The sequence below is a fragment of the Aptenodytes forsteri genome, unplaced genomic scaffold, assembly GCF_000699145.1.
Source record: "Aptenodytes forsteri isolate BGI_AS27 unplaced genomic scaffold, ASM69914v1 Scaffold19, whole genome shotgun sequence".
NCBI lineage: Eukaryota > Metazoa > Chordata > Aves > Sphenisciformes > Spheniscidae > Aptenodytes > Aptenodytes forsteri.
Window position 1 is genome coordinate 795,581 of NW_008795327.1, and position 16,820 is coordinate 812,400.

Genomic DNA, 16,820 nt, shown 5'->3' on the forward strand with positions numbered 1-16,820 from the left:
AGGGCAGCGCTGCTTGGCTGCAACTGTTTATGCAGCATGGGGGAAGAAGAGGAAGGCAGGCATCTGCACTCAAAGCAGATGGGCATGTTTAATGCTAATGGGCTTATTTAGTGTAGAGCGAGAGGTATGCTAGCACTCTCTGAGTAAAAATAATAATGCTGCATTGTGTGTTTAAAAGCCATTATGGTTGTCCTGGATTTATATTTCCTGTTCCTATAGCTGTTGAAGACCTCATTTGGATAATTAAATGTCATGGTGAAATAGGAGAATAAGTAAGAGGAGGAGAGTACTCGCCTCCTTTCCTCTGCCACACGGAACTGGCAGCCCCTTCTGATAGCAGCGGGGAGACCCTCTCTGTCCAGGGCAGCACCAAGATCTGTCCCAGTCATCCCAGATTCATGTTTAGTTCTATCTGAAAGGAAAAAAAAAAGTTCTCTTTGCTTTTGGTGCTTTCACCTTTGCTACGAGACCTGTGTGAGCAGAAGGTTCATCCTGAGTGTCTAAATAGGGTAAGTGTGGGTAAGGTAGTAAGTGTGGGTGAGTTAAAATGACTGTGTGGAGCAGCTGCCTCCTCCTTTGTGCTATGGTAAATACAGTGATGAGATACAAGGTGTGGGAAGTGCTGCTGTGCCAGAAAACAGGTATTTTTCTTTCAACTGCATCAGTTGCTTTAATAAAAAGACTGACTCTTCCTAGAAACATTGGGTGATAAGAATACTATTATTATATCAGGTAGACTGAGGAGGAGGCAGAAAATGCTGAAACTTGATATATTTTAGTGATCATATTTCAGTGCTTTTTGGGTGCGGTCAGGAATTAGTGTGCATGTTGGATAATAATCTTCTGCATTGCACAGAATAGTGTTTTTACCAAGTACTGAAACTTCTTCAGCACTGTCTGTTACACTGTGCCTCTTATTCATGTGCTATAAAGGCCATCTTTGTTAAAATACTGATTTGTCATTCCCCTAACGGTTTGAGAGCAGTAAGTGATAATCTGCAGAGGCTGGTGGGTGTCCTCACTGCAGAGGCTGAAGAGGAGAAGAGAATGTCCTGTAAATGAGTGGCTCCGACATGGGTGGGGGGCTCTGATGTGGGCAGAGCAGACCCTGCGAGGTGGCACCCTGCTGTCAGTTGGGAGGAGAGAGCTCCGGTGTTTTGCTGCCCTGTGTCCCCCCGGTCCATATTACTTTTAAAATTGGCAGTGGCTTGCTGCTCAAAAAACCAGAGGTGTTCCTGTAAGCGTAAGCAGCAATGTTCCTGCTCGTAGCGTTGCGGTGGGATGACGGAGAATTACCTGGAAGGCTGTGTTTATGGTAAACGGAGCAGCTGCCTGTTTTCAGGGTAGTTCTGTGCATGATCAGAGTAATATGTTACTTAATTGTTTCTAGGAGGGCAGAGCAAGCCTGTGTAACTCTGGATTTTCAACAAACAGGTCTGCATTTCTCCTGTCACCTGTTCGTGATCTCCCTGTGGCATGGCTGTAGGCTTAGCAGGGGGCCGTGAAAACTTCTAGTGGGAGCTGAAGACTTGAATGAGCAGGGTTCAAATGCCTGCCTTCGATATTGATGTTTTCTACTCTCTCGGTTGTGTACTGTGTCCTTCTCAACTTCCTGTTTCTGAACTGAAACTGTATGGGTCAATGAGTAGAAAATAGCACTCCATCATTTTTGGGAATAGGGGAAGATAGCAAGAAGCCTGAGTCATTTAAGCTGACGGTCGGTGTTGCCAGGTCTGGCATCCTGCCGGCTGCAGCTTGGTTTCCCACAAGGCAGCCTGGGAGCCTCCGAGGCCGCTCGCCCCGGGATGGGAGAGGTTGCCTTCCTCCAGACTTCGGGATGAAGCGCTTGGACTCGCACCCGTGCTGCGGGGCAGGCACGTGCTGTGCCGCCCTCCGCAGTCCTATCCCAGGGAGTGTTTCCCAGCCGGGACCCAGTTGTGTGAAAACGCGTGTGCGCGTTCCTGCTGCCACCGCACTGCTTTCTTGGAGAGGGAGCTGTGCTGTGCTTCAGTGCCTGCCCACAGCCCGTCAGGGTTGCAGGGGTGCTTCAGGGAATGCACCTACTTGGAAATGTCTGGTCTATTGTATTCCTTACTCCAGGCACCACCACTACTAAACAAAAGCTGCTTTCTTTCACTTGCGTATCAGAAAGATATATTTCTACATTAGTATTATAATGCATTGTTGTGGCTTTATTCGGTCTCATGAGTTATTGAGGGCAGTGCCCTGAACTGTAATAGCTTCTCTTCAACCTCTGACAGAGTAAGGCAAAGGCTTTCTTGGTTTCGTGACAACTGGTATGAGAGATACTTGCTTGTGCCCTGTGACAAGCAGCCATTAAAAGGTTCTTGCATATGCCCTACAGGCAAAGTAAAGCATCGTGTTACAACTGCATGTAGGATGTGGAAAAGCAGAAAAAGTGAGGAAACGTGAGGAAAAAAAATCTCTGTCTCATTCCACTTTCCAGCCTGTCGTGAAATATCTTTCTGAGTGATGAGATCTTAGCTGCAGAAATGCATGTATTTCTGTCTGCGTACACTGACTTTGCTGTGTCTTAGAAGCTGTATGCTGCCCTTCAGTGTGTTTCCTGCTTGCGATGGTAGAAAATCATCATGCAGTCCGGGTAGTATCTTCCACTAAATCCGTCAGTGTATCAGAGCTGGGGAGATTATCGTGAAAGACTACTGCTGTTTCATTGCTGGGATGCTGCCAGAACACCATCTGAATAACACATACGAATGTATTAGCTGTGCTTATTAATTTTCTTGCCAGTCATACTGTTTGTTTCACATTCCCTTCTCAGTTGGACCAACAAAGCTTCTTTCTGTTACAAACTATTATTTGCAGGGTCTAGTTTAACTTGACAGTCAGATGTTTTCATTGATTTTTGGTTTTGGTATTTGTTGCACCTTAAAACTATCTTAGTACATCCCTTTAAGAACAAAATATATTTATGTATTCCTGGAACTATCTAATGTAGCTCATTATACAAAGACTTGAACAAGAGTAATGCAGGCAAAAGCATTCAAAACCTGAAACCAGGGTGTTAGTGCCCATATCTGCAGTGATTTCTGTGTAAAGGACTTTGTTCATTAGTTCGTTTTGCCACAGGCACTTCTGTAACTGGGCAGAGTCTCAGCTGGTGTGTCAGCAGCAAGTGCCTTGGTTTATAACCCTAGAGGGGCCGTGCTGTGGTACTTCCCAGCATCATAATTGTTAGTCTCTGGTGTTAAATCGTATGTTCTTAAAACCTTTCATCAGATGTCTGAAAAATTTGAAAATTTTTCCCCATAAGGGTGCAGTTCATGTAATAACAGTAGCAGAGCATTGGATTTGATTTTTTTCACCAACACTTTTATTGTAGGACCTACACAGGCAGCTCTTTCAGCTTCAGACTTTTCTTCTGCCGTGCAGAACATGTAGGTGGACAGCATATTGCAAGCAGGAAAACTAGGCAATAGGTTATAAGTAGTATTTCTGAAGAGGTTTTGTATGTTCGTAACAATTGACGAGACATTGAGGCTTGTCTGCAGAAGGAAAATCCTGGCATTCAGACCTGTGTGGGCATGAGGCTGCGTTGTTAGAGAGTCCTGTGGAGACAGAGCGACAAGGACAGATCCTGTGACTGCGAAGCTCTACAAAGGACGTTGCGTCTGAGGCAAATACTGTCAACATGACTACAGGCCCTTTAGAGTTGATTAAAGCCCTGGTTTTCAAAACTAAAATCACCTGGAAACATGCATATTGATCATGGTTTTGCCAAGAAGGCAGGACAGACAATGGAACTGGAGAGGTGGGACAGTTTGTAGGGACACTAGTGTCAGCCTCGCACATCAGATGCGCTCTCTATTTGTACAGACGGGCCTCCAGAGGGCTTGGAGGGTACTGGGAGGAGGGAATACCTGGCTCAGGTTAAATGCCTGTTCATGCAAACCACTGCTGTTCACTCCGTGGAGCTGCCTGATCTGGTGGCTTCAGCCACTCAGAACAGAAGCTGAGGTTTTTTGTGCAGGAAATGCCTGGCAGCCACTCGAATAAAGGTGAGGAAATGCACATCTTCCTCATGACCGTGGAGTATCCCATAGCCCCAGAGACCTCTTAAGGAAATGCGTTTGAACAAAACAGCGTTTTCTAGCTTTTCCTTTGATAGCACAAAGCTGGGCTTTTCACTTCTGCCTAGACTTGCATTTTGGGCAGTAACACAGTTTTGAGCAGCTTTTGTCAGAAAAGGTGGGTGAAGTTCTCCTTCAGCTATTACTCTAGGCTGACGGTGCTGCCTGGTGAAGTGGGTGGGCAAACCTGGGAGGAGGCTTTTCCTGGAAGCGAACCGAGCAAGAAGGGAATCTCTTACAATTTATCCTTAACGTACCTTTCATGCAGTCACTAAATAGAGAAGCTGGTAAGAGGGAAACACAAAACCAGTGCCATTTAAAAGCCACTTGTGCTTTTTTTCATTTGGATACTGTTCATATGAAATGTAATTTAAATTCTAGGCTGGTTGCCAGGAGCTGGATTGTTGATGTTAAATGTACTTTCCATTAGAGCTCTGTATTGGAAAACTACTTCCTAGCGCTGCAGGCATTGGAAGGGGTGGGTTAAGTCAGGGTGCCCCGGTTGCCTTTCTCAGGATCTGTGCCTCACCGTGCCCTCCATCTTCATTTGTGCAAAGGCCAGCTGAATCAGTATCTGACATGCCCAAAATGCGATTCCTCCTGACTAGACCAGCATGTGAGGTGCGGTGCTTGTTCTGCTGTCCTAAAAACAAAAAACTTCTTGCCTTTAAATTCCTGAAATCTGCTAATTAGGTTTTTTTGGGGGGAGGTTGTCTAGGTGTTCCAGACTGCTGATCTGCTTTGGTTTTTTTAACTTATTAATCCCCCATTTGTTTTCAGAGGGCTATTTCTTGCACTGTTCCCTATGCAACAGAAGATGTTTAACCCTGTTTCAGTACCCAGATTAGATTGTCATCTCCCCCCACATACACAGCTTTTTATTTAATTGACTCACTTGCACAGGAGATTGCATTTGAAGGATCTGACTTGCAGGCAGCTGTCTGCAGGGATTCGTATTTCTTTGCAGGTGGATTAGCAGCTGTGAACACCTACTGCGTAAAAATGCAGATGGTTCTTCTATGCATGCTCTTTTCAATTTTGCCAAGATAACAAGGTGTCGTCTGTGCCAACAGGTACAAGCAGATTCATACTGGTCTCCAGTCACTCTGAAGGCCAGAATTAGGCTGACCTCAGAAGAGGTGCTTGGGAGCGCCAGCCTTGTAAGTAGCCTTTTGGAGGAGGGAAAAGGGTGAAACTGGGTCTTCTTGGCAGGGTGTGAAGACTCTTTGTTTGGGAACCCCTCATGCTAACAGAAGAGCTTTCCTTCCATCACACTTTCCCTTGTTCTCTTGATTCGTGGTTGTTTTCCTGCATCATGTTGTCTTCTGACCAAAAGTCCTACCTGTTCAGGCCCTCATGTTGTGCTGCAGGGCTGCTCTTGCAAAGTGAGAAGGCGGTCAGATATCTAAATGAGGCTACCGATTTCTTTTTTCCTAGTTTGGAGGGGGGTGGAAATCCTTTCCAGTGATTCTTAAACATAGTGGGATAAAGGTAGGTCTCACTTGATTCATAATCCACCATGCGCTGATCTGTAAAAAGGGGTAAATAGGTGGCAGCTTGTGGATTATGAGACTTTCCCAGGTTGAAACTAAGGCTGTTTCCAGAGACTTGTGGAAGAGTCTGATACCTGGGCAGTGAAATGGTGGAAGAGACTGTGTGTTGATACTTTGGTGAGCAATGTGTATGAGAAGGACAACAGTGCTAGCTGTACGTGTGCAGTGATAGGCTCTATGTGAGCTACTCCCACTTGGAAGGATCTTGCAGTTATGATTAGTACAGTGCAGCTTGAGCTCTGTGTTTGGCTTGACATATGGCAAGAGCTGTCCCGGGAGTGGGCTAGGAAAGGGACGGAAAGCAGAAGACTGCTGCAGCGCTGCGCAGCAGAGCTTCATGCAACCTGCTCGCTCCCTCTGAGACAAACATAAAACTAAAGGCACAGCAATGGGTGGCAAGAACGACCAAGGAATAGGACAGGCTTTGTAGAAGCAGAGGGTCCTCAGCTCGGGAGAGATGCGTGGAGGAAAAAAGATAATAAATTCACGAGTGTGCTGGAAGAGGAGAGTCAGGAGCAGTGACCAACTAGTTCTGCAACAGCTGCATTGGTATGCTGACCTTGTATGAGGCAGTAATTTAAAGCAATCAGAAAGAAGTAGGTATTTTCAAAGCTTAATGATGAAATTTGTTTCTCTAAGGTGTATTGGTTGCCAAAGTGGACAGGTTAAAAAAAATATATAGGATATACAAAGCATCATAGTTCTGTGTATATATGTGTATACAAAGCATCATAGTTCTATAGTTGCACCTTTTGCTAAGCCTTAGTCAAAGACAGGTTACAGATGTAGAGGGACTTGTGTTCTCACATAGGATGGTGGTTCTTAAGTAGTGATATCTCTGTGTGTGTCTATATATACAGGCACATATAGTGTCATATGTATTCTCTCTATGATATATTGTATGTGTATTCCTACTTCAGTGATTTCTTTTTTGCAGACTTTATGGGAGACAGTGCAGCCTTTTAGGGTATGGTAAGCTGTTTAAAAATAAAACCCTTCTGTTAGGGTAGGGGAAACGATGTTTGCTCAGCAGTGTGGAACAAAGGAGTTTGAAGATAGCTTAAGGAAACAATGATGTATTAACGAACTTACCTCTTAGCAAAAGTACTAAGGAGGGGGGGAGAGGAAGGAATAGGAACATGTTTTGTCAATCAAGGAAATCTCTTCGTTTGCTGGGTTTAGTGCTAAATGAAGTTTCACATCGGGTGAGACTGTGCAGTGCTGTACTGGCTCTTTCTGATGGACCTCCTGCAGTGCCATGAAAAACAAAGGGCCTTACTGATGCGTTGGCTTCTTTCTTTTGAGCTTTGTCTCCGAGAGGTGCTCATTGGGAAACCCACAGATACGAGCCCTTATGCAAGCTCATAGGAGTTGGTCTTGGTTGCAGCTCACATGGAATTACTGGTTGGGGTGAGAACCCACAGCAAAGCTTCATAATACGTTTGACTAGGAGCTCAAGTATGTCTCTGAAAAGTATCTGCTTAATGATTCAAGGCCCTGCCTTGCAAACACATACCCAGGTGAGTAAATAGGGCTAGTAAACATGTAAAATGATGTATGAGTTCATGAGAATGTGTGACAGTATTTAGATTTTCCTCAGTTCAAAAAGGGCAAGTAGGGAAGGGTATACACGTGGCAGTAACTGATAGTGGAGGTGGGGGACAAGGCAAAAGTCTTCCTGAGAATGTAACTGGGGACAGAGACCATTGTGAGAAGGCTGACTTTCACAGCTGAGGCGGAGCGGGAGGGAGTGGACAGAAGTGGTACTTGGGACCTCTGGAGGACCTGGTTTCCACAACCAGGTTTGCTGAATGCCTTGATAAATTCTTCAGGAGTTTTCTCTTCTCATTCATCACAGATAAATCTCCAATACAGTTGCTGCTGAAACTGTTCTCGCTGGATGCTCTCTTTTACTTCTTGCCTAATCTCTGTTGTGTTACTTTACCTTCAACTTTGAGGGGAAAAGTAACTTTTGCCCTGGTGGAATATGCCTTTCTTAATCTCATTCTTCATCTTTTCCGCTGTTCTGTTGTTCTTCTGAGGTCTCTGTCCAGGCATCTGTCTGGCTTTTAGTAGACTCTCTCCAGGTTTCTCCTCAGTCCCTCTCCCGCATTAACAGGCAGAAGCTCAGTTAGTAGCTCCACTCCAAACGTGCCTCCTCTTCAAAAACTGTTTTGACATGGCTAACATAGAGCTGTTAAACAGGTAGAGAGCACTGGTATTTCTTTCTTGTTCCCTATGCCACCATTTCCCTGTTTGCTCAAGCCATTGTCAGACTTGGATTTTTAACTCCTTCTGTCCAGTTTCTCAGACTCTTCTGCAGAGCTGCTGATGTGCAGTTTTCTTTCCTCATCACCCACAGCTGTTGGTTTTAGCCAGGTTCTCATCTTACCACATTCTTCAGTGGTTTCTAAGCTTTACCAAGTACAGCCTTGTACAGCTGATACCCATCTCAGACCTTTCTGCAGAGATGCTTTTCTACCTGTGTGGTTCCACCAGCAGTTACACCAGCTCTCCAAAGGGCTTTTGGTATGGTCCCATGCTGGGTGCTTTTACAGAGACCAGGCAGCCACGGGATGGTGGGCAGGCTCCCTGCTTGGTTACCGAAGGGAGCGAAGGGCCAGCCGTGACGGTGGAGGGTGGCCCCCGGGGGGTCACAGCACAAGTCCCCATGGCAAGGGAGCAGTGCGACAGCTGAGTTTAAGTTACCCACTGCCTGAATTTGAGTTCACAGCCAACTGAAGAATTGCAACATCTTTTAAGCCTTGCTACAGCACTAAAATGGCAATGATATTGAATGTAGATGAATGAATTGATGCATGTGAAGGGACAGAAGGGAAGACTGAACTTCACTGGAAAGGATGGACTGAACTGACCGTCCTCTTAGGTAGGAGGGCTTTGGAAAACTGGAGTAATGAATGTGACTCTTTGCTGGAGCTTGGCAATGATCACCAAAGCAAGCTGAGCCCTGGGGGTTCTTAAGAAAAGGTTTACAAACAAAAAACATGATTGGTGGTTTGCTGCCTTTGAATGCCTTGTGTGTGTATATATATATACACACACATATATGTATATAGGATGCCGACTTACAGCCTAGAACAGACCTGGAGGGGCTCAGAGAAGAGGGAGGTGGGTGGAGGGGCTGGCTCCTGCCTGAAGAGCAGACAGCGGGCTGGGGCTCTTCAGCCTGGAACGGGGGGCTCCCACGTGCCTCCTCCCTGGTTTGGTGAATCCCTAAATTCAGGAGGGTGACCGCTGATCCCTACCTCCTGCAGTCACCCCGGTGGGGCAGGAGGCAGTTTTCCACAAGGCACGCAGCAGAGCTTTGGATCCCCTCGCACCGGGAGTGCACACTGCAGCTGTACGCCGGCTCAGGGAGGCTGAGCAAACTCAGGGGGAGTTCACAGGGGTCTGCTGGTTGCCTGGGCCCTGTCTGGCTTGGGCACCAAACGGTTACCCTGCCATGTGCAACAGTATGTAGGTATAGACGCGCACTCGCTCTGGCCTTGATCTTCCCTGGGAACTTGCTTTTGGCTGCTATTTTGGGATGATTTTCTGGGTTAGATGAACATTAGTGACCTGTTATGTCCTGATTCTCTAGTTTGTTGCATTGAAGTGAGTTGTAGGGCTTGCTGCCTGCCTTTCACTGGCTTTCTGAAGGGAGAATTTCCTTGCTGCAGACTTGGTAGAGGCGTTGCAGTGCAGTATGGTGGTTAAAGAGCCTCGAGTTAAATGTATGTTGTGCTTGTCCATTTTAAAATGAGCAGTTAAGTGGTCTGGCTGGCCTGGCAATGGAAAAAAATAAATAAAATTCCTCTAATCCCTGGCATTGGTTAAACACTAAAACTCTTGTCAAAGATATTAAGAAATAGCATTTGAAAGGTAACAGCACTGCCTTAGCCGTTAACTGGGACTGTGCCTGGCTTGCACACCAAGAGGAGCGTTAGAATGAATTCAGGTGAATGACAACTGCAGGCTGGCGAGGCCTGGGAAGACCCAGCCTGCCGAGAGTGAAGGGCTTCTCGGTGTCGTCGTGGGAGGGATGTCAGCCCTGTTCCCTTGGAGCGCGCCTCTGGAGTCATTTCGAGTCGGCAGTGCTCTCCTGGGCATTGTGTGTGATCAGACTGGCTGTTACTGCGAGAGTGGGATGGTGCTGCGTGTGTGGGAGGGCCCCATGGTGGCTGTACAGCAGCGAGCGTCGTGCTAGCGACATTCGGGCAGGAGTAATGTGTAAATAAGCAGAGAGCCTAGGGATCCTTCCTTGGGGAGGGACAGTCAGCACTCTCTGAGGTGATGAAATAGCAAGCCGTAAACAAACAAAGCTCACTTCAACACTGCAGCAGCTAAACATAGCCCCAGAGGCTTGACTCACTTGGCTTCTGCCCGGCAGATGACTGCTCTGGGCTCCCTATAGAGTTACAAAGGTGAAATTCTTTAATCTGCGTCACGCCAGAGCTCAGTCCAGATGTGCTAATGGTCTCCTCTGGACTCAAAATCCGCACGTCCCCAAGAGCGGGTGCACGGTACTGAGTATCCAGGTCAGTCCAGCCCAGCCGCTTGCCCTTTCCAACACCATCCAAAGAGGATCCTGCTTGTCAGCCTCTCCTGCTCAATGCCGGCAGCAGTGAGCGTCAGCGGAGGCAAATTATGCTCCTGGTATTTCTCCCTGAAGCTTGTGGCGTGTGGGAGGAGGTGTGCAGCAAAGGGGAAACGGTGACCCTTCTGCACCCTGTAATGGTACAAAGGAAATAGCAGAGTACAGCTACTTCAGTCAGGGTGGTTCCTGAACACATGGTATTAAGGACACTTCTGTTTCTCAAGCAGGGAGAAGCTTCAGAAACCTAATGTAAGAAATGGTTTGCTTAGTCATGCTGCTTAGAGGTTAATTAAAGTTGCGTTATTATGACAGTTTTGTCTTTTGATGGCTGTACTGTGAGTAATAGTTAGACAGGTTTTATGAACATCAACTCTGAGGTGTCCTTAACGTTGCTTTTTGAATGAGACTGAGCCCGAGGTCCTGATTGCTTGTGGCTGCTTAATGATTCAGTTGCATATTACTGGAAGAATACGCAATGTGCTGGGTTACAATGTCATCAGGAAGTTACTCATGTACAGTCTTGCTCCAGAGTGCTGGTCTAGATGCTTGTAACAATTAGCAGAAGTGCAATGGACATTTGTGTTCACTCTTTCTCCTTTTGAGGCTATCCAGCATGTCTGGACAGGCTGCATTTCTGTGTGTTTTTCTTTTTTAATATTGACAGAAACATGAAGTAATCACTTCTAAATCTCTCTTAAAAGCGATTTAATCATGAGCGGAAGCAGAGGATTTTGCTTTGCAGTTGCAGGACTGTTAAATGTCTTAGGGTGAATAGCTGATGCATGATTGGAAAGCAGCAAGTCACTCTGCTGCTGAGCTAAACTCATGTCACTTAAAAGAAATCACTTCACCTCAGTCTCTGCCCCTGTGATAGGGTTAGAAATAAACTCACTGCTTGACCAGGTATTTTGAGGTCTGTTTCTCACACTTAATGTAGGGCCCTCCGGTGAGCGGTCTGAAATGGGAATTACGTGGTCATGGTAAGCAGACAAAAGCAAACCAGTTCTTCTGTTTGTTTTCCTTCTTCTGCAGGACAGATTCTGCATCCTACATGAACTACGAAAATCCTCCACCTTATCCCGGCCCGGGCCCGACTGCCCCTTACCCACCCTATGCACAGCAGCCGGGTGGTCCTCCTGGCCCGTACCCTGGCTACCCTCCTGGACCTACTGGGCCGTACCAGCCAGGCCAGCCGGGTTATCAAGGTTATCCCCAGTACGGATGGCAAAATGCACCTCCGCCTCCAGGACCAGTGTACGCAGATGGGCCTAAAAACACAGGTATGCCTAGCAGCTGTGGTGCCATGTAATCGTGACCCTTTCTGGCTTGCAAATGCATGAGTACACATTGACCTTGAAGTAATACGGTTACCGGCATCTGGCCCTAACGGGGCTGGGGGAGGTGGAGACCTGTTTGAAGTAGCGATTCTGTTCATAGCCTGTTTTCCTGCTTTATTTTGCTGTTGTGTCTCTAACAGTTCTCTGGCTGTTGGAAGATACTGCTGAACATCCTTAATACTGATCCCTCAAGGGAATCCTTATCCTGAGGTTGTTATACATGCTTTTTGCTGGTTTTAGATTTGCCACAACTCTCATTCTGCCTGTCTTTTTGTTGATAAGCTTCAACCGAAGGCTGCGCAGTTAAAGCTTGCAATATTCAAATGTACAGTTCCTACCGAATTAATGTGCATCAGTTTTCTTGAGCCCATCAATATCTGTCCAAGTGATCTAATAGTGCCGTTGGAATCATTCCTGGGCTTTTGTTTTTTTTCCAAAGCTATTATCGTTCTGTGGAAAAACAGATTTCTGGGGAAGGGAAGGAGGACGGTGTAACTTACCTTGGCAGCTAGCTGGTCCATCTGTATGCCACGTCCCCTCAATATGGTATGCTGGTTTACTCTGGCACCCATAGCTCTTGTGGGGCTCACTGCAGTGCTTGGTGCAGGCTCAAATTGTCAGAGGAGGGCTGAGAAGATGATTAAGGGGCCAGAGCATCTGTATATGAGGAGAAGCTGAGAGAGGTGGGACTGTTCAGCCTGGAGAAGAGAAGGCTCAGGGGGGCCTATCCATGTGTATAAATACCTGCTGGGAGGGAATGAAGAAGAGGGAGCTGGACTCTTCTCAGCAGTGTCCAGTGACAGGACCGGAGGCAATGAGCACAAACTGAAACACAGGAGGGTCCCTCTGAACACAAGAAGGCGCTTCTACTGCGAGAGTGATGGCACAGGTTGCCCACAGAGGTTGTGGAGTCTCCATCTGTGGAGATACTCGAAACCTGACTGGACAATGGTCCTGGGCAGCCTGCTCTAGCTGACCCTGCTGGGGCAGGGGGTTGGACCAGATGATCTCCAGGGGTCCCTTCCAACCTCAACAACTCGGGGATTCTGGTAAGGTTGGGTGTGGTCCCTGCCTTTTCCCCATTGGAAAGAGGAGGATTTAGCTTGGGTTTTTTTGGTAACTCTTTGTCTTGCTGGTAAGGACACTTGCCTAGAGACCAAGTTTATTCTTGTCATTGTTTCACAGGCTTTGGTTGTAAAATCTCTGCTCGTACATCATGGGGGTGTACTCACCCCCTCACCATCAGCATGGGGACTCATGCTGTCATGCCAACTCTAGTGCCTTCTTCCAGGGTTCTTCAGTGATAAAGATACTCATCCAGGCTGGGAAGCCAGAAACCGTCATTGCCTCTCTTCCTCTGTTGCAGTGAATATCACAAACAGACCTGAGCTGTTGAGAAGAGTCTTAAGTACCTAAAGCTGTTCTGGCTGCCTTGGGGTGGCAGAGGATGTGGCCAGAGCTACCAAAGCGGCTGTTGTGTGGGAGGGAGCGTGGGGAGCACTTCTATAGAGGTGCTGTCCAGGCACTCTGCTTTAGGTGGGAGCTGCTCTCAGGAAGGAAAGGAGACTCGGGGTTTGTATGTGCTGGGTGTGTCTGGCATGGTCATGGACAGGCTAACCTGGGGTGGAAAGAAAGGAGGCGAACATGTACCTCAAATCAAAACCTAAGTCAGTGCTTTACAGCTATGCAAGGCACTAGCACTTCAGGTACTACTGCTGTAAAGACCGGCTGATAAAGTGGGTATCGAAGCTGACATCACTTGGAAAATTGTCAGGACTCAGACAATTCCCCTGAGGCCTTTGACACTATGCGAAGCTGCCTTTGGCCATTGCACATTAAGGTCATTCTCCACATGCTGTTACTGCCATGGCTTGGGACAATGTGCGCTTGCACTTGGGGCCTGCTCAGGACTGAGGTCTATATGCATTTGCTGCGTTTTGAGATAACTGCCTGCTGTGCCCCTCTACCACTTCATGTTACTCTGACTCAGCAGCGCACTGTGACAAAGATCTTTTCAAAGCCCTCATTTTTGGGGAAGCTGGAACTTGAGAAGTTCCCAGCAAGAGTTTTTCACTGCAGTGAATCCAAAGGAGACTTGACATAGATGGCTGGACAGGCTGAACTGTGGAGAGGACGTTTTCAAGAACTTTTTTTTTTCCCAGTATTCTTGGCTAAAATGGTGGACTATTGGACCAGTGTATATAAAAGCATCCCTGGATTTATAGCTGATGTAAGATGTCAGGAATATTCTGGTGTGGGTCTGGACAGAGGACCCAAATATAAGCAGCAAACAATTGGTATGAGTGGATAAGAACCTGAATGAGTGCAAGTCATGAGTTCAGCTTCCTCTGTAAAAGAGTGAAAACCTCAAGGGTCTGCCTTTGAGAAGGAGGAGGCAGCAGCACGGTGATGCTTCCCACCACTACCACCACATGGACTCAAAGTGTAATCAGGGTTTTCCCTGGGAAATGCACGTAGTTTTGGGGTGGCTAACAGGCATTTCTCAGTACGGGGGGGGGGCAGAGTTCCTAGTCTCCCATATAGAACGTCTTCATATAGTGCAAGTGTCACTTTGCTGCTATAGCCACGAAAAGGGATATGCTAGCAGAAGCTGGAGAGTGAGTCTGCTGCTTTGGACAGTCTGGCTTTGAGCCAGATCTGCTGCCTTGGAGGCTTAAAGGATCTCATATCAGACTGGATCAGGGAACTGATGACACTGAACATCCTCTGCTCAGATCGGGTCTCTGCTCTGCCTGTGGACCAGCACAAAGGAGTAGGCTGGGAAATGGGAGAGGACAAGTAGTTAAGTGTTTGAGTGCCTCTTTCACTGAGAGCCCAGGCTTATGCTGCAGGAGGCATGGTTTTGTTGTTAAACGTAAGCTAACACAACTGCAGATCTGCAGAAATAGCACCCTAACCCACAAACTAAAGATCTTCTGGTAAGTCCTGTCTTTGAACTGCCTTCCTGTAGCCATGTGTGGTCTCTGAACCCACCTTGGGAACCTCCCAATTTGCATTGCTTTTGCTGAAGTGGACGTAACGTACAAAAACATTTATTTATGTGTGTAAAATGAAGTCAGGGCTATAACTTTGTGTTTGTCTGCAAAAGCTATTCCTTTCTCTTGGTTCTCCTTCTGTTAAACACCCTTTTTCCCCCTTGTTCCTTTTTGGCCAGTCCATCAAACTGGAACCTGATCTTTGTCCTGTGACACTTTAACAGAAGTCTTCTGAGAGCGCTTTCAATGAGGCTTTGCTTAATGATCCCCTCCAGGAGTGTCTAATATAGAACAGACGTCCCTAAAAAAGCTTTTTTTTTTTTTTTTTTAAAATCTGTTATACTAATGCTGTATATCTGTTGGTGTGGCTGAACCTCTAATATAAAAAACTGACGTCTAAATTCAATCAAGTCATTACAGTCTGCCTGGCTGGTCTGGCATGATTTAATGTGGCTTGTCAGTTCTTGTGGTGTTTCCAAGCAGTTATCTGGGAAGAGCTACTGTGTGGATGCTTTCCTTTCAGAGTGGATGTTTTGCTCTCCTAGATGACTGTGCTTAGTCTAATGAATTAAGCTGCTCCAAGTAATGCATTAGTATTTCTGAACAAACATCATGTCCGCGTTGAAAAGTAGGAAATTTGCTATACTTTAAATTTTATGCTTTAAGTTATTTTACTGTGTAGGCTAACTGCAAAGTGGGCTCTTATGTTGTGGATCGTAGTGGTGTGCTAATGTGTGGAAGTAATTATGCATCGTATTTTGGTCTTGAGTGGGTATATATATTTCCACACAGGTGGAAATAATTACTGTTGAGCTCTCAAAATCTGATGGTTAAAGCAGCATGTCACCACGGTGACACTGGTTTTTAATCTAACAATTTGTGGCCTGTCTGGAGTAGCAATGGACATAGCCTGTCCAATTGGCCCTTGGAGAAGAAAAAACCTCATGTGGCTCGCGCTCTGTATTAAAAAGAAAGCTGCATCTGAGATGTAACAGGGAAATAGCTTAAACTTAGTACTGGTTTTCTCACCCATGCTGCAGAAATGCTCGTGTACCACTGAGCCCTGTTTCAAAGGCTGCTGTTGAAGGACTCTTCAGGCTGAGCAGCACTGGCGCGAGTTACGCCGCCTGTGTGTGGCATGCATGCTGCAGCCATGCTTCTCCCCAGCCGCAGCACCCGTTCCTCCGGGTCCTCAGGAGTTGGGAGCTGTAAGCCCAGACTGGGGAGTTCGGTCCCTCTTGCTGGGGTCATGCTTGGCAAGGGTAGGTAACATCTAGGCTGGAAAAAGAAAGTTATTACTGTTAAGCGAGCAATGACTCTGCTAGAAATAGGAGAGAGAGGGAGGATGTTGTCATCTTTTCAATATGACATTGAATAGGGGGACATATATAAAGGCTTGTTGGAGGAAGGTGCGGTCCAGAACAGCGCTGAACAAGGAGAACGAGTATATTCCATTCTAGACTGTCTGTGTAGGATTAGTTAGCCGTGACGACGGTCTGAGTTGCAGAAATCAGCTTGCGGTTTACGCATTAAGACTTAGTGGCGTTGGCCATATGACTCCATGTATTACAGCACTGTAGAAGAGGGAGACTGCAGCTGATAATGGCAGCTGGTGGTCCTTTGTCCCTTCTCCCAGAGTGGATGGAGTCCAGCGTGTGCAAGCTTGCACCCCCTCAGAGTCACCCTAGCTACCTCAACACTGTTGGGCGTGAAAGGCCTTGAAGCATATGTTTCTCCTCCAGGTGGAGGAGCAGTGAGCCAGAGAGGCTAGGTGACTTGCTGAGATGGCACAGAAGACTTCATGGCCATGGTTTTGGTTTTTTGTTTTGTTTTTTTGGTAGCTGGCTTTTGGGCTTGCACAGGCTACCAATAGCAAAGTCTCCAAAGAAACGACACTTCTTGCATCTTGCAAGGGCTAATAACAGACTTGGCTGTTGTTCATTAGAAGTAAACAACTTGACCTTTACCTTTAGGGCTGACAATTTATATGCTGGGCCTGAGGGATGTTATCCTTAAGGGTATCTGATTCAGCTTCCTAGCTCTGTGAACTGACTTGTGCTGATTTCTGTCTGCAGCTTTCCTGCTGTAAAAACTGAGGGCTGTCTTTGTGTCTGTCCACACAAAGTCTGTCCGGGCATGAGTTCCTGGAATACCGTAGATCTGTCATTCGGTGTTACACAATGGTTTGGGTAGCTTAGAGGGAACTCGCCTGCACCAGAACAAAG

At 46.7% G+C, this 16,820-nt stretch overlaps 1 protein-coding gene across 1 annotated transcript in view; it reads left to right on the forward strand.

The window, feature by feature from the left end:
• The first annotated feature begins 284 nt into the window (after positions 1-284).
• Positions 285-16,820, forward strand: part of CYSTM1 (cysteine rich transmembrane module containing 1) — a 29,665-nt gene continuing 13,129 nt past the window's right edge. The window contains exons 1-2 of the mRNA XM_009280066.2: positions 285-509; positions 11,295-11,542. Of these exons, the coding sequence (XP_009278341.1) occupies positions 11,314-11,542 (229 nt within the window). The 5' untranslated portion in view covers positions 285-509; positions 11,295-11,313. The remainder of the gene's footprint in view (positions 510-11,294; positions 11,543-16,820) is intronic.